The sequence below is a fragment of the Rhagoletis pomonella genome, unplaced genomic scaffold (assembly GCF_013731165.1).
Source record: "Rhagoletis pomonella isolate Grant_MI unplaced genomic scaffold, Rhpom_1.0 Rhpom_scaffold_00007, whole genome shotgun sequence".
In the NCBI taxonomy this organism is placed as follows: Eukaryota; Metazoa; Arthropoda; class Insecta; order Diptera; family Tephritidae; genus Rhagoletis; species Rhagoletis pomonella.
Window position 1 is genome coordinate 59,748,358 of NW_023458561.1, and position 26,995 is coordinate 59,775,352.

A 26,995-nucleotide genomic window follows, 5' to 3' on the forward strand; every position below is an offset into this window, starting at 1 on the left:
TTTTTTCGTTTGTTTGATTTGCACAGCGGCTAGTTTAGCTAATCAGTTCGACAGCATAGCAAGAGCACTCAAAAGCAGCAGCTGAATGTTGGGGACATCACAGCAACAATGACGCTATGATAACCCACAATGACAGATAACAAACAGTTCCTAGCCTATCCAGCGCTGCACAACAGCCAATCAAGCGTGTAGACAACCTAAAGAGCAAACAAACTCAGAAGGCTCAAAATCAAACAAACAACCAGAAAAGTAAATAAATAAATGGCTTAATGTGCCACAGCCACTGCATATATACATATGTATATGTGTATGTACATTAGACCGTACCAGCGCGCCATACACCACTGAGTGTAAGGTATTTTTGCAAGGCCAATTCGAAAAATAAATTGTATTGCCGAATGTAGGTGGCGCAAATGTAAAGAGCGACCACTAGGTTCGGCAAAAAAAATATATATTTTCTTTTCGAAATTGAATTCCAAAAGTACTTTTTTATCTGCTTGTACGGGGGTACGGTCTAATGTATGTGTACCTGCAACTAATACTTCTGTTGCTATTATTGCTGCTTTTATGCGAGCAAGCACAGCGTTCGGCATGACACGCTTCCGCTTAACTGCCTGTTCTTCTCAGCTAGATACCCGACTAATGCCTCATTTACGGGACACCCACATATACATACATACCGACACGCATACATATATACATTCACATCCGCTTTTCTATTGCCACACTGCGTGTCGTTTGCGTTATTTCTGCACACATGTATGTATGTATCTATTTATGTATGTTTGTAGATATAGCCAGGATTAGAGCAGTGAGCCGAAAGTGTCCACGACATCGCTAAGCTAACGCTTTTGTTGCTTTTATTGTACTCTACATTCACTACTTTTGTTACTGTTGAGACTTTCTTTATTGCTTATGAAATCCATAAAGTTTTACGTGCGTCCAGTGTTGCCCAGCTTACTTCACTTCCCACTCGCCAGCACTTACCAAACTATAAAACTATGAACAATGAAAAATAGAAGCAAAAAACAAAAGTAATCCATCAGCTTAACCATATAAGCGGACTCGCTCGTGTTTTGTTTGTGGCTGGCAAGAATTCATGATAATGGAAAACAAAGTAGTCTCCAAGGATCAACGTTGAACTTGATATGTTCCGGCGTACACAAAGCACCCATCACGCATCCGACGCACCCCTTACCCTTAGTTACATTCGCAAATAAATAAATACTTAGCATTATATCATCGCATATAGAGTAAGGAGTACACTAACGTACATACGATGCCCGGTAAGGAATGCGACTGGGTCCCCTGCTGTGGAATCTACTACATAAATACTTGATTGTCTTCGTAAATCACTCGAATACATAATTGCTGATATTTTAAGTGGATCCTAGGAGCTTCACCTCTTCATATATTTAAATCCCTGTGTTCCAAACAACGAGTAAACTTTTTATGTCGCCATATCGAACTATGCTTTTCAACCATTCCTGGCTAAACCGATTTCCTTTGTCAGCTTCCCTAAGCAGCGGATTTGGTCCCATTACTGGCTATGCAGTTGAAGTTGCGCGAATTTTACCTATCCATTCGCGCACTTTGGACAACGTAAGCGATCCATTTGCGTGATATACAGTGCGTCAAACAAATGACCAAGTTTACATTTTTTTTTTAATATTCGTAATATTTTTAATGCAAAATTTTTTTGTTACTTTTCTATAAAAATGGCATCCAAGTTTTAACTAAAAGCATGAAAATCACAGTTTCATACTTTATACAACATTTAGGAAATTTCCACAAATTTTCAACCTTTTAATCGGAATCTTTAGAAAAACATTATAGTAGGAGATCCTACAAAGGCACGACCTTCACCCATGTGCTTAATTGATGAAATCTACTTTGTATGAAATTTAACGTGTGTTGGGAAATATTTCGCGAGTAGGTTGGCTGAAAAAATCCTGGCCAGGATATTTTTAATTAAGTATTCAAAAATTATTTTCTTGTTTATATTTTGTACTCATTTGTTTAATGAACAAATTACATACGTATAAACCAATGTTTGTACATTCTATAGGCTTATTAATTTCGGTTGGTATATAATTTGTTCATTAAAGAAGTGAGTACAAAATTAAAAAAAAAAAAATAATTTTTGAGTATTTAATTCAAATATTTTGATCAGGATTTTTTTAGCCAACCCACTCGCGAAATTTTTTTATAACACGTTTAATTTCATACAAAATAGACTTCACCAATTAAACATATGGGTTAAGGTCGTGCCCTTGTCGGATCTTAGACTATTATGAATATTTAAAAAAAATCAACACGTGGTTATTTGTTTGAGTCACTGTATGTAGATCAACCTGTGTGGAGCATTGGGTCACAGCTGGATGGAATAGGCGTTGCTTTAATGGCTCACTCTGACTTCCAACGATGGCTTGTACCGCTATATAAACAATGAAGAAAACGCAAATTGCTTGAAACTTTAAGGCTCTTGAGACGACCATAAATATCATCTGGTCGCAAAATGGTTTGACATGATTTAAAGTGATCATGTTACGCAATATTAGAATTTCGAAATCAAAAATTTTATTTTTTTCGCTCCGTCCTAATGTACATATTTAACTAATTTCTTATATAGGCATTTGTGAATCTTTATAAGCTGCCATTTGTTACTGTCTGACATTAATTTGCAGTAAACTTTTTTTTTTGCTATTCCAATACTTTTTTACTCTTGTTGTTAGTATGTATGTATCTACATTTTTCTTTGTTCTGGCTGTGAATGCATGCGTGCGTGCGTGTTTGGTTGACTTTGACTTGGCCTAAACGACTTTAAAAAGGGTAAAATCAATAAAAAGCTTGTTGCTCAACACAATAATAGCAACAACTACAAACAAACTGTAAGTATAATGAATCACTACGGCTACGACTACGACTACGACTACTACAATAATAATAATAATAATCGTAAAAGCAACAAAAACGTTTGTTTGAACAATAGCTCGAAAGGAAAGCAAGCAAGCAAACAATAACAGAGCAGCCACATGTACGCAACAATATCCATGCAATACTTGTATGGGTGTGTGTATGGGTTTGTGGGTGTATTCTGCTGGTGAAGAGCGACATTTGGGGGAAAAAACACCGGTTGACATCAAATGGCAGGAAGTGTTGGTGGAAGCGGTCGACTGGCATTGCCAGTAGCTTTTTGTGATGCGAGTGACTCGAATGTGTTGTGCCTGTTTATATGTTTGTATGTATGCTTGTACGTAGTACCCACTCTAATGACTGTTATAGTACACTTGTGTGCATTGTACCACTTTTTACTACTTCATATTTGGTAGTCGGTCTGAATGTGGTCTAAACCACGTGAGTGTGTATGCAAGCGCTTGTATTCCTGTCAGTATTGAAGTTCCTATCATTTTCGGTTTGTTGTAGTGTGTGCGTACCTATGTATATACGTCTGAGACGATGTGTGCTTGTTATATGGTTGTCCTTGTAAACATTATGACTGCTTACAAATAAGTTTGTTCTTTGTGATGCTAAACTTGGGTGTCGCCTCGAGGCCTGCAGGTATAGCTGTTCAAAGGCCAAATTTTCCTTTGCCATAATTGTCGAAGTTTTTATTTTTCAAAGTACTCCATGGCATGAAAGTCAGTCAGTACGAAATTTATGCGCATAAATTTGATAGGCACCAAAAAGGAGTCACACAAATTTATTAACTCAATTTCATGCCATTTGAATTTTATTTTCGTTTAAGAAACCTAACAAAATGGAGAGAAATATTTTAAAGACAAAATGAAGACCATTGCTTCTAGGTAAAACTGACAGACTATTGAAATTGCAAGCAATTAATTTAACAAAAAAGCAGATTTTTGTAAAAATGAATCAATTTCTAAACTAACGAAAAGAATAATGAGAAAATTTACGTCAATAACAACACTGTCGCAAGGAGTCACCGTATTAGCTCATAAATATTGCTCCTTTTTTCCACGAAGACTATGCAAATCGTATTAAAAGTAAATGCAGAATTAAGATCTGTATATCGTTTTGTCGATCAGATAATTTCACAAGATATTTTGGTTTTTATGAAAAATGCAAACTTTAACAGGACAAAAATAACAGATTTGCATTAAAACCTGTTCTCTTGCAAAAAGGTCAAGCTATTAACAATGAAAATCGGTGGATAAATAAACAAGCTGTGAATGGTGAAATGAGAATCGGCAAACAATTTTTTTGTAAGAAATAGAAGCAGGAATGATGTTACTCATACGCCATATCGTACATGGCTCCTCGCGTGCATATTCGTTCATGGCGTATGAGTAATATTTTTCCATGTTAAAGTTAAAACGTTTTTCATTCGCAATACAAACGTAAAATGAAAATATCTTGGGAACAGTACCTGATCTAGAAAAACGGTATACGGATTCGTAATCTACGTTCCAAAATTCAGTTTGGGTGTCTTTGCATTTTTTTGTGTGTCATTTTAGCGTCCCTACAGAGTAATAGACAACTAGTTGTAATTTAGAAAATAGGCACATGCACATTTTTGTCATAAATAATTAGCCATTAAATAATGGACATAAATATTTGCTAATTTAAAACCTGGGAATACATTATCCATTTAAAAATCGGGCATTACTATGTCATCATTTTAAAACTTGACATGCATATTTGCTATTTTAAAAATGGGACATACATTTTCGGGCAATTCAAAAGTGGGCCTAGTGTTATGTTGGCTTAAAAGAGGTAATTTATTTTCGTACCTTAAAAACTGGGTATAACTTTTTCGTCATTTAAGAACTGGGCAGAAATATCAGATCACTAAAAACTAGGCATACATTTTATATATAAAGAAATATCCAAAATATGACGTTATTAAAGAACTGGACATAAATTTTTGGTACTCAAAAGCGGGACATTCATTTTTGGGCAATTCAAATGTGGTCATATTTTTTTGTTAACTGAAAAGTGGCCATCATTTTTGGTTGCTTAAATCCTGTGATTAATTTCTTGGTGATTTAAAAATTGGGCGCAAATATTTGCTCATGTAAAAACTGAGGATACATTTTTCATTTAAAAAACTGGTCATAAATATATCGTCGTTTAAAGTGCAAACCCGCGTATCAACAAAATGCAAAACCGCGTATCAGCAAAATGCAAAACCGCGTATGTGAAGTTGTAGAATAGATAAGGATTGAGCCAAGAGCTTGTGTGAGCAAATCCATTTTTGGGCAGCCAATGTCAGTTACGTGGTTTTGCAGAATGGCGATACGCGGTTTTGTACTTTAAACGACGATATGGTGTTTTAAAACTGAACATCAATATTTGGTCATAGTTTTTTTTTTAGCTCAAAAGGGGTCACCTTTTTTGGTAGCAATTTGGCATACATTTCCCATTTAAAAATCTGGTTATAAATATTTTGTCATTAAAAACTGTACATAAATATATGGCCATTTAAAAGCTGAACATACTTTTTTTCGAAATTCAAATACAGGCATCGTATTCTGTTAGCTTAAAAGTGGTCATAACTTTTGGTAGCTCAAAAACTGGGAAAAATTGAAAAAAATTTAATTTGTTGAAATTTTTTCTTAATTAAAAACTGGGCCTAAATTAATGGCCAATTAAAAACAGGGTATAAATTATGGATCGTTGATAAACTTTACATAAATATCTGGCTATTTAAAACTTTGGCCAAAAACTGGCCGATAATTTACGCGTAACTACAATATCTAATCAACAAACTTTGTTTACTGGGTGGTTAAAGGCGAAAAAATCATTTTTACATTGCTATTGTATTGTTGTTGCTTTACTACTTTCCACATTACTATTGTAGTTGCTACTACTATTGTTATTTTCGTTTGTCACATTGTAGTTGCCATAGGCAACGATATGTTTGAGCAAGTAACCGAAGCAATTACAAAAAAAATCACACACACATAAGTACTCAAACACAACCACTTTCACGCGAACACGCCACGCGCCAAGCATAGCAATAACCATGAAGATTGCTTCACATATCCTTAGTGGAATTTCAAGTGCGACACAAGCAGAAAAGTGAACGCAGACAAAACAGTAAACGGAGTGAATTAAATTGAAGTGCAAGTCAACAGCAGTAGCAGCAGTAAGTGAAAGAGTGCTTAGAAAAAATCGAAATCACAACAAATCAGCAGAGAGAAGAGGGAGGGAGGCGCATTAAGTGAATAAGCATACGCCTAAAAGCCCATTACGCACATACGGCACAATAGATTATCTGAACAGACAACTACTAGCAACCGGAAAAAAATCGGCAGTCGACAGAGTGTTAGGACGAAAAGGCGCAAGGACATAAAAGTTTATACTACGCAACAGAACAATTGCACAATAGAAGCGAACTGCAGAAAACGATAAAGCAAAGTAAAGTTTGAAGTGCGCGGGTGTTTTGTTGGTTGGTTGGTTTTTGAGCGTTGATTTGTGATCATCAAAACAACAACGAGCTGCACGCCGATACATTGACAGCGGCAATGGCACAGCATGCGGTCAGCAGCAGCGGCAATAATAGCAAAGCTTGGCACATCATTATAATCACATCAGCGGGACGTGTGCACTAAATAGTTACGCAAGCACTCACGCACGCACACGCACGCATTATTTGCACCACAACAACAGGCGCGCGCGCGCGCTAGTCTATTGTCATTGCCATTGTTATTGCGCTCGTGTTTGTGGTTGTTGATTTTGCTTGTTTGTTGTTTTTATTTTGTTGCTGTGCAAATCTTCGCCAACCAACTGTGATGTTTTGGTGCTTTTCACAACAATCCGCCAGATAATTCCTCGTTATTTCTGCGGACATCAGCTACGTGTCACAACGCGTTGTCCGCTCTCGTTAGTGGGCGCTTACATATATATTAGCGCGCGCGTGTGTGTGTGCGCGAGACGTTAGAAGCCACAACGTCCGACGTTGGTGCGCCGCGTGTGCGTAAAATAGCGACGGCAACCGCAACGCATTAGCGCAACACTCGACTTTCGCCGCAACGCTTCAAACAATGCTAACCTGTGTGTGTCGTCCCGTCTCGAGTAATTTGCCAAAAATGCCACCGAATATGCTGCCTGCACCGAAAGCGCCACGCAATGCCATTGCCATCGCTGGCATGGGCGTGACGCCCACTGTGGTGGTGACAGCGGAGCCCAAGCTAAATGTAAGTTGCTTATATGTACATTGGGGTGCCTCACCAAAAAAGAGTTAAAGCTTTCCAATGAAACTATAAAATTTATATATATTTTAAGGCTTCCGCCAAAATATTTTGAAATAATATTGGGATTTACACGAGCTGCGCCGACCTCAAAAAATCCCAATATTTTATTCCGTTTGCTTAAAAAGCGAAAAATTTTGCGTAAACCGCCACGCGTAAACCAAGACAGGATCATCTCGGTTCTATTTCGAAACCAGCTCGGATCTTTTTTAGGACTAGTTCAGGAATTTTTCGGCGCCATTTCGGTTCTAAAGCGCTACCATTTCGGGTCTAGGTCGGGACATAGACTTTTAAACAACAAATTTCTTGAGTACCTGGCAATCACACCATTTATGCAGACCTTCTAAGTTTGAATTCTTCGGTCATCTGAAGAGATTTTTTGTGAAAAACTTTTTTAAACTAATTTTTTTTCAGCTCTTATAATTCTAGGATGAAATATTTTGGTGAAAGTCTCAAAATAACATAGATTTTTTAATTTCGTTGGAAAAACAGTTAAGATTTTTTTTTGTGTGATGTGCAGCGAGGCAACCTAATGTATGTACATAAACATATATATTTGTTCATGCAAGCCTTAATTTGCGAAACGTGACCTACCTTCCATGCATTCTAGTTATGTTCATATCAAAGTATGTGCTTATGAAAAGAGATAGTATGTATCAGCGTTGACCACGAAGCTAATTTGCTGCAAAACCTTGGTGAAGTTCGAGTTAGCGTAAAAGTGTTCATTAAATGGATATTTCGAGCGCTATACATACACATAGACATTTGTCTACATATGTGTGTTTTATGTGCATCGATTTTCTCTACTTCACTTCCGTCCAAGGTTTTGCTGCCCTTTTTCAGCTCGTTTAATAAAAAGTGCTAATAGTCATAAGTGTGTAAGCTTAGCATACTTTGCTGCTTTGGTTCATCTTTATTTATTATGCATGTATGTAAAACTGATTACATATTCTTTTTCTGATTTTTCTCTGCTTTTCTATATTCCGCATTGTTGTATATTTTGTGAATTTTCAGTTCAGAATTAAGGCAGCTTGCATGCCATCTAGAATTATGAGTTGGTAGCAGCTAATAACGGGAAATTTCAATTCCAACGAAATTTGTGAAAATCTGTTGAAAAATCTGTGTCACGTCCATAAATAGAAAAACGAAAAATTCTTTTCCGAATGATTAGATTAGGTTAGATAAAAAGAAGGTAGCAAGTCGCATACTGATGTAGGTTCCGCTTCTGAGAATAATACTTTGTAAGAGAGACGTTTTCTTTGATTCACATATCCTTCGGTCCTTCGGCTAAGTGCCACTTAAGTCGTACACGTTTAGGTATCGGGATCCTACCGGCCGATTTGGCTGAGTGGTTAGAGTTGCCTACTATCACTCAGTAAGAAAAAGTTTGTTCTTATAGAGGTTGCCCCTGTCTGACTGTAGGTTCCTCCATTTTTGTAACAACATCAAGACGCACACAACAAGTAGAAGGGAAAGCTCGGCCAAACACTTAGCAAAAAGTGTAAGCGCCAAAATATTATTATTATTTTTATCTTTATCCTAGGAAGCGAAGTCTAACCTTAGTAAGGCTCCAGAGTACCTCCAAATGTGCTCTGCTATTTCCTGTTCTTCTTGACACAACTTGCACTGGCCAAAGCTAAAAACTCGCATGCCTCAAAGTTGTGGAATTACCCTTAAAGGGCCAGTAGGAAAGTCTGTAACAATTTTATCTTCCTGCCTATTAAGGCGAAGGAATACTTATGTTCTCTTTGGTGATGTTTCTGGGATGAAAAACCCATACAGGGTCCCGTGACTACATAAGAACTCCTGTGTAGCCCCTTTTCTGGCAAGAATACTGGATGCAATGAGTATTAACAACTATTGGCTGTCCCACACTAGCTTTGAGGTAATCTTGTGCTCCGCTATCTCTGGGATTGATGTCAAGGCTTCCAGTCACATAAATTTCATGGCCCCGTGGAGATTATATCAGATTTAATTTCCACGCAGATCCATAAGACATAGAGACATCTCTACTACACCTTCTAGTCGAATTTGATGCCATTCCAGTATACAAGAAAGGAACTTAGACCTAATATGGCCTCAGTACGAGCACATTTACTCTGTAGCTTCTAAAGCTCTTCTGCACTACTACTTGAGGTCATTAAGCCTAACAAAAGTGCCGTGGAGAGAAGAAGGCAACGAAAAACCCTCAGGTCACAGTGCACATCTCATATTATAACCAACATCTTTCTAACCGCGTATGCTTTTAGTGCGAGAAGTGCCGCTATGCTGTCCAAATTCAGTGGCATGCACCTCGACCTGAGAGAAAGAGTTATATTCATGCTAGTGAAAAGTAGCCTTCTGGGTTTTATTCCCTAGGCTTCTGCATACTAGATGTATTTTTCCTTCCCGAGTTTGGGTATTGACCCTGCTGGGAAGAAATACCTTGGAGTTACATTTGTGCGAAGCTTTTATTTTATAACTACTATGTAGGTTCGCTTTATAAATATTGGGCATTCAGTTAGCACCTATGTAGATACCAATAAGTCATTTATAAAAACGTACTTGGAAAATTTATTAATTTTTAATATTTTCGGAGTTGAATGACTATTATACTTCTCTATTAAGCTTTGTTAAGCTTTGATTTTGTTTTGTAAGACGTACTTAGGATAGCTAAAGTGTCTTACAATCGATTTACATGATTAAAGCACTTGAAAGCGATTCTTACTCATTCTCTTTTGTATTTTCTGTTTGCTTTTACACGCTTCAATTCTATTGAATTAAAGTTTTTGGTTCTTTAGGTATATGGAAAACAACGAAAATGTCAAAAGCAAAGCAAGAAAATTTAAACAACGTGACGGTACAGACGCATGTGTACTCGTCCCTTTTCTTCTCACCCCCTCTCTTCCAAATGCGAGCAGAATTGAATTCAATACTTGAACTGTGTAAAAGCAGTCTTACAGTCAAAAGTGATAAAATTACTCATACGACCTGTTGCACCATAGTAATGAAAAGATATGCATCTATATACATAAGAAGAGGAAATGACTCTTCAAGGCATTAACGGATTGCTACTGAGATCTTTGTTTTTAAGTATCATAAAATAAAGAAAGAAAACACAAAAGTCACTCATACGACTCACTAACACACTTGATCCTTTTTAGGCAGTTTTCTTTTACTTGTTTTTTTTTTTCATACGGCTACAATCAATAAATTCCTTATATTATAGCCTTTTTATAAGAACCCTGGTATTTTATTTCACAGTTCATAAATTCTTTAGATTTTTATTATAAAAATATATTAAACCGTGCGACAAAAAACCAAAAAATTTTAAAACACGCGAAAAAATTAATATGTTTACAAAGGATTGGGTAAATTATAGTGCAACTGCGTTTTAAGTTTTCCCTCTGATGTTAGGATTTTCTTTTAAAGGTTAAAGTTACTATTAATACCAAAAATTATTTAAAAAATGCAGTGCAATGTGGAATAACAATATGGTCCATATGAAAGAGAAAATTCGTTAGGATTAAAATTTTTAGGTCAAAAGGACGAATAGCTGTTGCAAAAGCCTTTTTAATTATTTTTAGAGCTAATAAAATTACTAGGATTATTAGATATAGGATGTATTAATCTTTAACATGTAATTTTTTTTTAATTTATTTTGCAAATTTTCTAGAATTTACAAGGGTATAATTTTTTAATGACATTTGTAATACTTATTCGTCCTTATACATGAAAAAATTACCTTTTTTAATTCGACAAGCGATCCTCTACTGGCCCAGCACGTTATCCTTATCCGCCGCATACGCCGTGGAGGTCGAGCGAAAAATCGTCGTCTTCATCACCGTTGGATACGTTGTTTATTTTAAGTTCCTTTAAAAAAAATTTACTGCAAACAGACACACTCATAGCTATAGAGAAGTTATTTACTCCCCATGGAAGTCAATTAATGTAAAAGTTTTGTGCTCAATTTTAGCCCGCCAAGTAAACTTACCCCAATCGCTGTCACTTAATTCCCACCAATTACTTTATTATATTAATTTTACTTTTTATTGTTGTTTAAATTGCTTTTGATTGATTGACTTGCAGCTTACTTTTTATATACATACGTAGTTATTATTACAGCTTATTGCTCGGTTCATAATTCCGACGCACAATATTTTCATTAAACGTATTTTCATTTTCTCTTTCCTTTCCTTATCTCTTCTCATTTCATTTATGCTGCGGCGCCGCCACCACGCGAATCACAACAATGATTTAATGAACGTCAATGCGTTTGCTCCTGCAACATTTACACACACGCGCACACACGCACACACGCACTCGCAAATCTGGGCTTATCAACGTCAACATCAACGGCAATGCCATCATCAACTGTGCGCCAACTACGCCACCATTACTATCGCTATCAACATCAATAAAATTCAAATTGAATTCACGCATTCGCGCTTCGCCAAATTGCCTACCACCTGCCAAACCACCACCGTCATCGTCCGCCCACTGCTGATATTTTCACAACGATTCTTTTTGCTAATGAAATTAACATTCTTCCACCCGCAACTCTCATCCCATCCCTGCATACCTGTGCACGCTTGTGCCAACAACTGACTCCCATCCTCATACATACATATATATATCTGTATATATATAGGTGCCTGGCAGGCTGACATCAGCCGAATTACGGGCGATGGCATTGCGACAACAACAGCAAATCGACTCACAACACCAGCTGTTGGCCACCAAGGAACAACGTTTGCGTTTCCTCAAATCGCAAGAGGTACGCAATGCGGTTGCCAGCGCTGAAGGTGAACGCCTACGACGCTTGCGAGAGCGTGTTGAAGCGCAGGAATCCAAACTGCGACGCTTGCGTGCGCTCCGAGGTCAAGTGGACTTACAGAAGACTTACAATGTTACGCTGAGTAAGTACCAAACACGGCAAAGGAATGAAAATGTGTGAATGGTTTGGTGAAAAATACAATTTTGTATGTATGTATGCGTGTATGTGTGCGTCGGAATGGCAAGCGTGTATGCAAAGTGGCTGTTATTATGCGCTGTAATAAACATATTTATTTGCCTGCTGTCAGTAGCTTTTTTGCTTGGTTGCGCGTTGTACATTTGAGCTTTTGTGGGATTTTGTGCTGAGTGCGGTACACATGCGCTCTTGGCGCCGTTTGCCACTAACCGCCCTTGGCTGGTGCAGCACGGCGACCGCATGCCTCTAACCTTCTAACAACTTGTCATACGCCAGCGGGCACACAGCGGCCACGTTGAGTAGCCATGGCAGTTATGACGGCAAAAATCCCCATAGCACAGTTTTCGGCAAATTGGACATGCAAAAGTGCTTTGGTCAGACGTTCCACGATGCAGAGTATTTTAAGTGAGCGAGTATGTGCTAGCTAGCAAAGGTTAGGGTCAAAGTCAGCGTCAAAATCATAAACAGAAACAACCTAGTAGACGTTACCCGCGAAGCGAGAAATTCATGATTTGCATTTTGCAAAGTTATGAAAATTTAATTTTCTGCCTCTAAGTTGTTTTTGCGTTTCTCTATTCCTTTCTGCGCTATCACTTCCTGCTTTTGACGCTCGACAGCAGAACGCTTCCTGCCATTGCTGCTCCTTCTATTCATTTGTGTTGTTGCTACAGCAGGATTATGCTGCTGGCTCTTAGCATTGTTCAACATCATGTTCCTCAACGGTAATTGGATTTGTTAGTTAGGCAGATGGCGCTATATGCCCTTACCCCATACATCGTCATTACGGCGCGCGTGCCCTAATATTACTCACACACACTAATCTTCGTGCTCTGCAGACGCTACTCATCAAATTTTACATTCCATCATGCCACTTCTCGTTCAACAGATAGCATATATATAGCATGTGTAGCATCTGCTTGATGTGCTGCGGACAGCACTTGAACCTCAACACCAGTACACGAATGCTTAGGTAGACGAAATCCTTGCTAAGCGGATTATAACCGGCACGGCACGACGCGCATTCACAGCTCGTCAGCGCTAGCCTGCTTGCCGCTTGCCGAAGCAAAAAAGTATTCAACGTTTTCTTTGAGTAAAATTAGTGAACTTTAGTTTCATATTTGCATACATACATATACCCATTCCCGCAAGTCTACCGCTGCCAATGATATCTAACTACGCTGTGACCTTACGCCAAACGTCGTACAGCTGACTATTTATTATTAGTTAGGCACTGTGGGGTGCGAGGCGAGCGCGACTGGATTATGGGTTGCTACAGCCGCCACAAATTGGGATTTGCCATCACCAACTCCGTTCGTAATACCTTTAAAGCTGTTAACTAATTAAAATGTTAATGGCGGTTGACGAGTATTCAAAAGCGAAAGCGGCGGTTAAAACTTTTCTCTGATATGATGTGGTATTAATTTATGCAACGTGTTCTGGTACAGTCAACATGGGTCTGTCAGTAGGTGCGCGCATTTAGTGGGCACTAAATAGCTATTATGTAGCTGAGCGGCTCGCCATATAATAATTTTCGTGTGAATATGGGAAAAGTTTTGGTATTTTGGGGTTCGTGACTTGAAAGCGTTAAAATTAAATGTATTAAGTTATACGTCCCATTAAGTTGTAATTACTGGAATGCTTGGGCGGGTTAGGTATACCGAATGCTAGGCGTCGTAAAGCTTTAGTAAGTATATTTATGCGATCGTGTAAAGATTTCTACGCTGATTGAAGCCATTAAATAGGAAATGTGATGTGGTTAAAAGGCACTGCTGCTATCCTCCACGTTTACTGAAAACTGTAGTGTACGCGCGGTAAAAAAAAAATACAAAAATTATTAAATAGAAAGCCACCAGCCGACTTAATGCTCCTCTAAGTACTATAGTGGCAGGACCACAGCTGCAAACTATCTTTAGCTATTAGGTTTCGTATTGGCTATAAATAGGTTTAGTCTTCTCCGCTACTTTCAGTGCTGCTGCTATTCAGTAGGACGGAAAAGTCTCCCCCTTCATAATTTAAGCACGTTGCGGACTTCGGTCACTAGGTCGTTATTGTTGTTCTTACAAAAGTTCGCCCTGGTCTTGAAACCTTCCGTAAGTCGCCTAACTGTCTGACAAAATTTTCGGGCTTTTTTCCTCTCGGCCAGCATTTTAAGCTCTTCGCACTTCCGAGTTTCGGACTCTCTCTTCTTTTTTCGGCAAATACGTATCGCTTCCCTCTTCAACTTCCTATATCGATCCCTTACAGCTCACATTCCGTGCTATTGCAGCGTATCCCTGTAGGTGGCATCTTTTTTCTCTGCAGCTTCGTCACATTCCTCATCGTACCAGTTGTTCATTTGAGCTCGCTGAAATCTGACTACTTCCTTGGCGGCGGTACGTAAGGAGCAGGAAATGTGGTTCCACTGCTCTTACATGTTGGTTTGATGAGGAGGTGTCTCTGAGAGCATGAGATGTGAGAGTCGATTGGCGAATAAACTGGCTACCTACTGCGATTGTAGCTTTTCGATGGGCTTTCCTTGCATTGTTGGACGCACATTTTTTGCTACGCAGAGGCGGGTGCGTATCTTGGCTGCAACAAGATAGTGGTTCGAGTCGATGTGTGGCCCTCCGAATGTACGCACGTCTACAATATTGGAAGCGTGCCTTCAATCTGTTACAACATGATCGATTTGTCTTCGCTTTTTTCGAACTAGACACAGCCATGTAGCTTGATGGGTCCTTTTATGCTCGAATCTAGTACCGCGTACTACCATATTTCAAGCCCCCCTGGTGAAGTCTATCAGCCTCAGTTCGTTATCGGATGTTTTGTCGCAGGCACTGAGTTTTCTGAATGTGGGGCCAAAGATCCCTTCATTTCCCACCATGGCATTGCACCTTGTGGACGAAAATTTGCAAGATGTTGAAGAATCTCGATTTGATGAGAATTGTGTGTGCGGGTCGAACGACAGTACTCGGCGACGGAGTCTCTATCCGACTCAAAATCCAACAGCGAGTTCGCGCTCCTTTACGTGGCAGCTGTAGTAAACATGGCAAGGTCCAACCCATTTTTTGCCAACAGCCGGGTATGGACATCTTCCGCATTAAGGGTCTGAATATTCCAATTGCATGCCCTCAAATCATAGCCCTTTAAATATCCGAGATGGTGCGAGCCGAAAAATCAATGCACAGGATGAACAAGAGCACTTTGCTGTCGTATTTGCTTTCAGGGCATTTGCATTTTATGGAAAATAATGCTAATAGGTGGTTTACTATTTCCTACACTTTTCCTCCAAAAATATGAATTTTGGTGGTATCGTCTACAGCTCTGCCATTTGTATCTCATTATAGCTTTTACAAATTACCAATTTTCATCAGATTTCAGCATTTTGTAGAACTGTACGTAGTTGTAAATCAAATGCAAAACCTATTTTTACCATAGGCAACGATCTGGACTCGATTCGTGCACTCTTCAGCGAGAAGGAGAAAGAGCTTAGTTTGGCGGTGGCGAAAGTCGAGGCGCTTACTCGACAACTGGAGGAATTAAGACGCGAACGTCGCTGTCCCATAAATCTGCTAACTTCTGGTGGCAACAACGGCAATGCGCAGCCACTGCCGCCACAAGCATCAAGAGAACTGGAGAAGCTACGCCGTGAACTGGTGGTAAGTCACGATGAAGTGAGACCCCTTTGCCTAACTCACATCTCCTTCATTAAAAATTCTCTCAACCCAATTTTTAGTATCGTAACCAGTTGTCGCTGCAACAAGATGCACGCCTGCATCTACAACGTGAAGCATTGCAACAGCGACAGGCTGAGCTGCGCTCAGTTGACCAACGTATTTACGAGCTACAGACACGGCTGCAACGCAAAAAAGCCGCCAACATACAAAATAATGCGCAAAATCAAAATCAACTACACTTGCCAACGCACGACATGCACCAGCAACAACAACAACAACAACAGCAGCAGCAGCAACAACACCAACAATCTGCATCACAGCTGCATCAGTCACACCAACCACCGGCGCATGCCTACAACCACCAAAACACCAATGTTGCCTATAACAACCACAAACAACAAAACAGTCAACACAAACAGGGCGTGGCAGCGCTCAAGCAGCAATTGTTGCAGAAGCAAGCGAATAATCTGCTAACTGCTGCACAACAACAACACAACTCCTCCAAGTTCCCGAATAGTATCAATCGTGAGCCGAGTCGGAGCATACCACGCGGCAATGTGGCCGCCGTTGAGCCATACATACACACGCCGCAGAAGTCAGCGCCCGGTGGCGGTTACTTGGGCGCAGGCAATATACTGAAACACGCAGCCGCCACGGCCAACACCAATCAGCAAAATCAGCTGATACAGGACTTGACACACATGAAGCTCAACCTGACTGCTGGAACGCACAGTCCACAAGGCGGCGCCGCCGCCAATGTACATGCGCTCAACAGCGGCGGCGCGATTGCCACAAACGCGCAAGCATTCTTCAGCGGCGAAAGCGACGAATCAAAACTGGCGAAGAAAATGCTGACCGCATCGCTGGCGGCCAATAAGAGCGCAGAGCAACCTAAGCCGGTGGAAGTGGACACATCGATGCATATCTACGCTGAAGTGGGCCCAAAGAAGCGTGACCTGCTGAAGGCAGCGGAAGCGGCCAAAGCCGCAGAGGCAGCTGCGCGCGCTGCTGAGGCGGCAGCTGCAATTGCCTCCACAACTACAACAAGCGCCATTACTACCGCCACAACTACAATCGGTAGTAAAATACCGAAGAGCATCGGCTCCGCCACCTCGGCCACCGCCATGATCAGCAAATTGAATAGCGCAGCGGCATCTGTCAGGGAACGCAACGAACTGGAGCGCAGATGCGAAGGCGCCGCTAGCGAAGCGCTACCCGAAAAGCACAATCAACAACAACAGCAACAACTGACTGTACATAGCATGCCGCTGGGCGCTGCTAACAAGTCACTCGCTACCGGTGTTGCGCATGCGAGCGCGTCAGCGACAACAACCACAAGCACTACCAGCGGACCGGATAGCGTGCATGCGAAACCGAAGCCGCTGCAAGCACATGCTTCCGGTGGGCTGGCGATTCCGCCGCGCAAGCCCATTAGCAGTGTGGCGCCCACCTCAGTGACCAGCTCGATACCGAAAATGATCACCTACAGTCCGAAGGTGAACCGCGTTGCGCCTCACGTGGTGTCTGCCACAGCGACAGCGACAATAACTGCAGCGGCGCCGACAGCTAACTCGGCGTATCCCGACCGACCCGCTCTGCCACCTAAGCCAAGCAAAATATCACCCACAGAGCATGTCAGTGATCACAGCACGAGCGCCGCTTCAAACTTAACGACTGCAACAACAACAACTTCGTCAACATCGATGCTGAAGAAGCCTGCCGTGCATGCGGCATCCATAGCAGCCGCCGCCGCTGCCGCTGCTGAATTACAACAAGCTACACAAGGTTTGCAAACGCTCAACATCAACGATAATCTACCGATCAAAGCGAAACCGCTAACAATCCGCAAGCAGCCTATGTGCGAGCAACCACGTCTCAAGCTTGGTAATAGCGTGCCCAAGCCGCCGTTACAAGCTACGCGTAAAGTGGAACCACCAGCTGGAGCATCTTTTCTCTATCCTGCGGATGGCAGTTACAAAGGCGAGCGCAGCAAAGATGCACAAGAAATCGGTAATGGTGGTGGAGCGCCTAGTAGCAGTACAACGAGCAGCATGAATAACAATCGCTCGGCCACAGCTAACAGCGTCACATCTTCGGACGCCTCTTCACCCGAGCAGCCGCCACAGTATTCGCCACCACAAGTGCCGTCAGCAGCAGCAAACGCTCCACCGCAACATTCGCCCAACAGCAATTCGCAATCCAGTTCCAGCATGGATGAACTGGACAAAATTGAGCGCAATAGTGAAGGCGTAAGCGGCAGTGAAACCATCACCGACACTAGCAGCGGCCCAAAGCGACGCGCCGCTTCTACCGGCAGCGCGCCAACAACTTCTTCACTCTCATCGGCGGCAACCAGCAATGGCAAACCAAAGCTGGCGCGCCGTGTAAGCTTCGATCCGCTGGCTCTGCTGCTCGACGCCAGCTTGGAGGGCGAGTTGGAGTTGGTGAAGAAGACAGCAATGCAGGTGGCAAATCCTAGCGCAGCCAATGATGAGGGCATCACTGCGTTGCATAATGCCATTTGTGCGGGTCATTTTGACATAGTCAAGTGAGTGGCATTGAGAATCTTGGTTTTTTTTTTAGATATATTGTGGTCTCCGTACTTTACAGGTTCCTCGTCGAATTTGGCTGCGATGTGAATGCACAAGATTCCGATGGCTGGACGCCACTGCATTGTGCGGCTAGTTGCAACAATTTGTCTATGGTGAAGTTCTTAGTTGAGAATGGCGCTTGCCTATTTGCTTCGACGCTGTCCGACCATGAAACGCCAGCGGAGAAGTGCGAAGAAGACGAGGAGGGCTTCGATGGTTGCTCCGAATACTTATACAGTAAGTTTGTGGCAGCTTGTGCGCGTTTAGTGAATGCATCAAACTCATTGTTATACCCTTCTTCTTCTGCAGGTATTCAAGAGAAACTTGGTATACTTCATAATGGCGAAGTGTATGCAGTGTTCTCGTACGATGCTCAAAACAGCGACGAACTTACATTCCAAGTCAACGATCGTTTGGTTATCCTGCGAAAGGGCGACGACGCCGAAAGTGAATGGTGGTGGGCAAAGAATGCGAACGATGGGGAGGGCTATGTGCCCAGAAATCTGCTGGGGGTGAGTTTGAAAAAGAAAATATATATATATTTATAAATTTGTAAAAGTAGCAGGTAAAACGGGTATGGGTTTTCTACAATTTCATGCCTGGGGTTTGATAATACGATTACTTCTGTCCAAACACTGTATTTTCGTATTCTTGAGAGGAAACTCCAACCTCTCCCTCGTATCGATTCTTCAAAACAGTTATTAAAGCCTCTTGACCAAATAAATTTTCTCAGATTTTGACCTTTTTTACGGTCACATTCAAACAGAGAGAGAACTGCAAAGCTAAAGAGACCTCAACAATAGCTTTTCTCATTATGTAGTGACGAAGAAGAGCCTGAAGTAGCCAGAGCTTTATGCATGCGTATGCTTAAACCAAATTTATCGAAAGTTTAAGGAAGCTATGCGCGCGGTGAGGATGATGCGTATCAACGATCTAAACCAGTCTTGAGACATGACCAAAACATATCCCGCGGGCACAGTTTTCAAAAGCTTGCTATATATTTTATGTGCACTCCCAGAGAGCAAAAGCTCTCTCTGATCATCACCGGCCTAAGCAGGAAAGGTATGAGCGCCCGCTATCTGCTCGGGTCCATCGTACTCCTTTTACTGAGCTCTCACTTCGCACGAGTATAAAAACACGCAACCTTTAAATTTTTTTAGTATGTGCTTAGGTAGGGTTATATAAGATGGGTTGCTGCTGTAGAAAGATCAATCGGTGGCAAAGAAGATATTTCATTAACCTTAGCGCTATATCCCAATTGTGCAGACCTTATGACAGGTATTAAACGGTTTTTTTTTTATCGATCTAAAACATTTTGGTGCAAATTTCTTTAATGTATCTTACTGCTCATCGCTAGCTGACTGTTACCCACTTTTCTGGTATCGCTTGGATTCCGCGACAATAAAACTACCCGTCATTGGAGACCAATAAAGTTCAAAGCCAATTTTAAAAATACATTTAATTGAAGTGAAATGTACTCCCGAAAGGGCGTTCTGCATCAACCGGAACAATTGGTAGTCTGATGGTGCAAGATATGGACCAAATGGTAGGTGGATTAGGACTTTCCATCCGGTACCACCAAGATTTGTTTGGACCACTTGTGTGGCTTGCGGCCGTACATTGTTATGGTGATAAAGATTGTTGAAATCCTAGACCTTCACAGAAACAATTTGGAATATTTAAAGTACACTACTCCAACCCAAGCGCTCAAACTTAAAAATGGAAATACAGTAGTTGTAAATAAAATAAACTTAAATCCATATTAGTCTTAACTGGCTGTATGGTGGAGTGATCTGCATTAGTTAAAAGGTTACAATGGATGAAATAGATCTTCTTTACACAAATCGCTCCAAGGTAATATTTAATGCCAATTTACTTTATTTCGAACCAGTATGCGAAATAGAGTCAATGGACCTCTTGTTACCTATCACCGTTAAAAAAGATGTGTTTTGTCGGGTACTCTCCGTAGATCTGAAGTTTAAGTCGAAAGTGGTTGGGGAATACCTACATAGGTCGCCTGAGAAGGCTTTCAAGTCAGGCTGGTTTGGATATTAAGCCAAATCGATATTACAGGATTCTATAGGGCAATTTAATTTGCTAGGCAAGGCAACCTAGCGATTATCTCCCTTGACTTATCCCTGAAAATATGTTCTTGTAGCGGACTCGGAATGCAAGGTTTTGAGGTAAGCACTTCTGTTGGGCGACTGATATCTTGGAACAATCCAAGCATTTGCTTCTCAGCTGTTCTTCCTTTGCTAGGCTAGGTATTAAAAATTATATTCAATGCTATCCCAATGTGCAATAAAAACTACGTCAAAATGTGTCCCACGCCGGGCTACCACTTACTCTAACCTAAGCGAAACCAAGCAAATATATATTAGGGTATACCCGTACATATTGGGTTCCACTACATATGTATTTTGTTTGGAAATTAAATAGTATTTTTTAGAGTTTTATGTATATTGAAAAATCCGATTTCTTATTTGTTTGAATGTATCTTATCTCTGTTTTTTTTCGTTACAGCTCTATCCAAGAGTCCCACCACAGACTTCCAACTTCAACGATTAGCAGTTAATACGATTTTATGTATGCAAAAAGAAATCGGGTCGTCTCATACAAAAGCACTACATTTCCAAGTACTTGTAATGTTCGTTACCTTCTGGACTAAATACTATAATTGCAAATGGCAAGGCAGGCAAGGTTTTGGATGTACTCGTAGTTAATTGGAAAAGGCGTGCAACGAAACTCTTGAAGAGTTATGAGAAAATATAACGCTCGACACTGACAAACGAAGCATTTTATTTTTACTTAAAAATTGTATTTCAATATAACGTTAAAGGCAGCTTATATAAGATGTAATTACTTACTTAGTTGTAACTAATTTAAGAATTTCTAAAGTAACTATGACAGCATATATTTTTTTCATTGCTGTCGCATAAAAGTGTCCATAGAATGTGCAACATTGATATTTAAGTGCTTACATAAGTTTTCTACATACTAACTACTATACATATGTATATGGTATGTTTGTATATAAATAAATACATACATATGTATGTATGTATGGTTAAGAAAAACACATATCTACAATGCGTGAAATTCACACACACACACACACACACATATATATATATATATATGTACTACATACTTCTAAAAACCGCTAAAACATTAAAATTAACAGTAAAACATAATAAACAAAAACAAAAAAAAAACAAACAAACAAAGACATTTAATTACCAGAATACCTGAGTTTGTATGAATAGGAAAGAAGGTATCCTGATGCTTTTTTTTTAGTTTTGATCGAAGTCTTTTTTTAGGCATTTCACGAGTTTCTCAAAATATAAATTTGCGTGATGACATCTTGGTTGCATTTTAAGCGTTGCGCCTATGTTATAGCACGCACTGGCGGATGTAATACAGTGGCGGATTTACCGTAAAGGCAACATAAGCAGGTGCCTAAGGCGGCAAAATTAAAGGGCGGCAAAATTTGAGTTAAAAAGAAAACATTTTTTTTTCAATTTAGCTGCACTGAAAGTAACATAATATAAATTTGAGATTCAATTACACAATCAAAAAATAGGACAACACTGTTAGGTATTTTTAATATTATTTAAATGATAATATTTAAAAATACTAATTAAGTATTTTTGAGATTATAACTTATCAAGTGAAAAAAGTTTGTTGATGGCTTTCTTTAAAATTTGAAAACCTTTACTCAAGGCAAATACCACTTTTTTTTCTTAAAAGTTTAGTAAATAATATAAACTTTAATATTACTATTTACTGCTAGTCGTTCCAAAACTGGTACTTTCACCTCAAAATATTTTCCTCATCGGAAAAAGGGCGGCAAATTCTGAATTGCCTCGGGGTGAAAAATATTCAAATCCGCCACTGCATACATATGTTTTTGGTAATTTGATTTGAAGACTTAAAATTTTCCAGCATATTGAATGAGTTTAAGCGCGTCGTCCTTCTGTTTCAGACTCATTTTTTTAGCGTCCCCCAAGAACGACAGTTGCGCCAAAACACACATCGATGTTGCGCGTAAACAATTTTTTTTTTCTGCGATGACGCCCGTGAAGAGCTCATGAGTGCTATTGTGCCGGTGCACGACTGGTTGAGTTATGCACAACAATACATATACATACTTTCTGCTAGGCTTGGAAGAATTGAAGGAAACCAACTGCCGATTGAGGATTATATTTACGTACTCCATAACAGCAAAAACAGTGCGACAAATTTCGAAAAGTTGTAGAGGAAGTGAGTTGGACAAACTGCATTCGATTAAGCATGTCAAATGATGAAAATGTTGCAAGGGATTTGAAAAAGTTGTTTACAATTTCTGTTTCTCTATTTGAATTTGGAGATGTAAGATCCCAAAATGACATATCATTTTATAATCTATAATTTTACTTTAACTATTTTACAATTTTCTCATTTAAATCAAAGAAAATACTTACTCGCGACAAATAAATTATAATAAAAATATTTTCACTTATGGGCCGTATGAATTAAAATTAAGCAATTGTTTTTTGCTTGTGCAAATTGCAGGGAAAGTAGCAATTTTGAAGAAACTCGATTATTCTATTGCTCTTAATAAATGTTACATAATAAAACTAGTTTAAAATAATTGTAGGGCTCCCCCAAATCGAAGAAAAATTTCCCATGAAATAAATTTAAATGTTAAAAAAAAGATTGTTAAACCAAAATTACATTTTTTTAAATTTTTAGGTATACGGCTTTATAACTCATTAAATTCTAGCATCGTAAAGTGAAAATTTCTAAAAGTTTTTAAGAGTTTGAGCTGATTTTTTAAATTTTTTTCTGAAGTGCCTACCTTAACTTTTTGTAAAAATTATGAAAATGACATTTGAAATTCTTGTAAGGTGAGTTATACACAGTTATTCTTCAACGAAAAATAAAAATCAAATTATTATGATACAAATTATAACATATCCTATCACTTATTTGTCTATTAAAATTATAGCAGTTTTGTTGAATGCCTTCATTTCTTGAGATTTCGGCAAAATCTTTTGCTATATGTACATAACTATTTTTTGAAAAAAAAAAATGTTTGCATAAGTCCCATTGCCTTTCATTATACATACATATGCATGATATATGTATATGTAGTATAGAAGTATGTATGCATCAAGTTAATAACAAACAAATAATCGACATAGGTAGCTCTTTGTAATTGCTTGTATGTATGAATGCATACACATACAGTCAGTCAATAAAGTTTAGGTACAGCGAATTTTTTACAATACGGGCAACTATTTTTTAAATATTTTCTTTTTCGCTAATTTTTTATAAAAATATGGTTAATTCTACAACAAAAACCCCAAAAAGAAAATTAAATTAAAGAAAATTCTGCAAAATTTCATTCAAATATTGCACTTTTTATTTACGCTCTCTGTAATAAAGTGCAAGTATGAGGAAGCTAGGACTTACCATTGATTTTTGGGAAATTTTTTTGTTGAAGGTGTCGCACATTTTTTCGATATAAAAAAATTATCAAACATTATTATATATGGAGAAAATGAGCGACACCTTCAACAACAAAAATTCCTAAAAATCAATGGTAAGTCCTAGCCACCACAAACTTGCACTTTGTTATACTAAAATTGAATGGGCTAAAAAACTGCATACTCAACTTCTTTCTAGAGAGCGTAAATAAAAAGTGCAATATTTGAATGAAATTTTGCGGAATTTTCTTTAATTTTGCACAACGTTCGGAACCCTGATTTTTGTTGTAGAATTGACCATATTTTTATAAAAAATTATCGAAAAATAAAATATTTAAAAAATAGTTGCCCGTATTGTAAAAGATTCGCTGTACCTAAACTTTATTGACTGAGACTGTATCAATATAAAATAAGCTTTCGGCAACGAAATCGAAATTTAATGGACCTTACCAATAACAAGTTTGCCTAATTAATGTGATTTTTATAAGTATTCCTGCATACATATAGAAAAACTGTTAACACTCGCACTCGATTGCAAATCCACTATAATTATATATGTGTAATACTTGCATATAACGATCTTTCACTTCACCCAATGCTAAACTACATATGCATGTACATATATGCTCCAATAACCCACAATAATATTTTCACGTATTGTCTAAAAAATAAATACTTATATAGAAACAAATAAAATAAAAAAACGCTAATAAAAGTTACATATGGAAATCCTTAAAAATGGTGTTTTTTATTAAAATTAGTGACTTAAAAAAAAAATTTAGAAAGGAATAAGTTTGCAATACATTTATTGTTAATTTTGGAATTAATTGCTTAGTTCATTTATCACTGGTAAAATTAGCTTGCTCTTAATAAAAGTCTCAATTTCAATCTGAATATAAATTCTTATCTGTTTCTTTATCTTAATCTTAATTTTTACCGTCAAGTATTTCTGCTCCGGTGGCTGTCCCACAATGTCGCGAGTCTGGCAAAATTCTAAAACGGAAAATTTTCAATTCTGTGCCAACTGACTGGAAACGCGGAATGATGCAGAGTCTTCCACCACCTAGTCGTTCCATCGCAGGGGTGGCGTTCCACCTCCTTTGCTACAAAATCGCCTGGAATGACTAAGTCAGTGTAGTCGCTGCATTTTTAATCCACTAAACTAGGTCTATTGGTATGTCGTTGTAAATCCATGGCGAACACTCCAAGAGCCGCCGCATTCGATAATGAGATTGCTGATGTTTCTGCGCCATATATACCAGCACTGCCATGATGCCAAACCCAAAGAGTGCAGTTTTGTACGAAGAGAGTGCGCGGTTTTCTCAATATTTTACTCAGTCCAGAATAGCACTTGTTAGCAATTTCAAGGTTACAATTATTTTTTTGGTGTTAAATTTCTCAACTTTTTTCGAAATTATTGATGCCAAGAGTGACATGAGTTTTGAGGTGCGTCTGCGCTGAAAATTTGCTTGACGACAGAATATACATACATACATACACATATCGTATTGTCCTCTCTTACAAGTTGCCGTATAAGTACGGTTACCATCCGTTCTGTTATTTGCAGGACCGTACTGTTTTTCAAAGGTCGGTCCTGCGTAGGTTTCCAAACCTGAAAATGTACTGCTTTTTTCCAAGTGTCCTGCATTTGTCCCGCATTTTATCCGTTATTTTAAAATTATCGGACAAAGGATGGATTTTTTCAAAAAAGTGTTTCTTGGTACTTTTCGTAGCTTTTCTTCAATATCTCATGACAAAATCTCCCAATCAACGTAAGCGACTTACATCTCGAAGGGTATTGATGTGCCTCCTACCAAAATATATAACTTGTGGCGACTTCAATGAAAATTATTAGTGCTACAGGCGACCATTTGCATCTTGTCGTCAAAGTCGAAAAAAGTGAGATTTTCAATCAGATACGAAGTTTTATTTGATTATTTTTTTCATTAGTTTAAAAATTCGATAAAGAAGATATATCATTACAGTATATTTTGAGCCAAAGATAATGAAAATCGGATTAGAAATGTAAATGCAATGAAGTGCAATCTGCACAAATTATATATCTTTGTAAAGGGCACATAAATACCTTTGTAACTCGTCGTTTAAGTCGATTTATGACGTCGATTTTTAACAAATAACTGCGAAAGGTACAAAAAACAAAAAAACGGGTATTATTTTCGTTTTGAACGACTCAAAATTTGCCTATAAAATAATAATCTTTTACTATACTTTTATTAATATTCATGTAAAAAAAGATTAAAATCGATGAAGAAAACGTGATTCGTTTTTAAAGTTTAAATTGTATTAAGAATTTTGAATCATAAATACTCTTTTGATAGTTTTATACTACATAAATATATGTAGGCATATTTTTAAAAATTGTCCTTCATTTTGAATCCATATTTATGGTCACCGTACGTATAAGTGCTAAAAATAGACAAACGATAGGCAATAAGCAAAAATTTTTACAGGTATATGTATGTACATTTTACCAGTAGGCATATCTAATCTCTTCCAAACTGTATGACGTTAATCACACGCGAGCTTATGACTGAGGCCTCCGGTAGTCAGTAACACGTAAATGGCAATATAGCCGTTATCAAGAGCAAGATCACTTTCATTCATATTTAAAATACCTGTTAATATGCGGCCAGGCGAGTCCCGCCTCAAACTGAGAAAGTAAAATTTCATTTATCGTTGGGGTATAATCTGGTTTATAAGGATTGATGAGAATGGTAGCAAATCAAAGGGACTAGTTTTCAATTTTTTACAGTTTGATGCGCCATTTGATTTTAATAATTATTATAAACGGTCAAACAATCTCCTGCAATAACTTTTCGAAAGTACTTGCATTGTCAAGTGTGAACGCACTTTTACTGTAGAGATTAATTTAGTGGGGGTTCGGCAAAAGTATGGGGCACGAAATCTAACCAAAACAAAAGCGGAAAACAAAAAACAAAACTGTTTGTCTGCCAAAATTTTTATCTCAAGGGTAAAACCAAAATAAGTAAATAATAATACAAAAATGGCAAATTCGGGTTACCTAACATTAGATAATACACACAAAGAGTTGTGGAACTGTACAGAATTGATAAGAAATTTTTTTTTT

General features: G+C 38.7%; 1 protein-coding gene across 6 annotated transcripts in view; it reads left to right on the forward strand.

Moving 5' to 3' along the window:
* The window catches only part of LOC118743199 (apoptosis-stimulating of p53 protein 1), a 160,911-nt gene extending 139,673 nt beyond the window's left edge, over positions 1-21,238 (forward strand). For 5 of the 6 annotated variants that reach the window (XM_036475754.1, XM_036475755.1, XM_036475753.1 and 2 more), the window contains 6 exons: positions 11,848-12,115; positions 15,586-15,806; positions 15,884-18,372; positions 18,435-18,652; positions 18,725-18,927; positions 20,939-21,238. In XM_036475754.1, the coding sequence (XP_036331647.1) occupies positions 11,848-12,115; positions 15,586-15,806; positions 15,884-18,372; positions 18,435-18,652; positions 18,725-18,927; positions 20,939-20,983 (3,444 nt within the window). In that variant the 3' untranslated portion in view covers positions 20,984-21,238. Of the gene's footprint in view, positions 1-5,869; positions 7,164-11,847; positions 12,116-15,585; positions 15,807-15,883; positions 18,373-18,434; positions 18,653-18,724; positions 18,928-20,938 lie in introns of those variants that run through there. The other variant, XM_036475751.1, reaches the window with a different exon arrangement.
* The last annotated feature ends 5,757 nt before the right edge of the window (positions 21,239-26,995 follow it).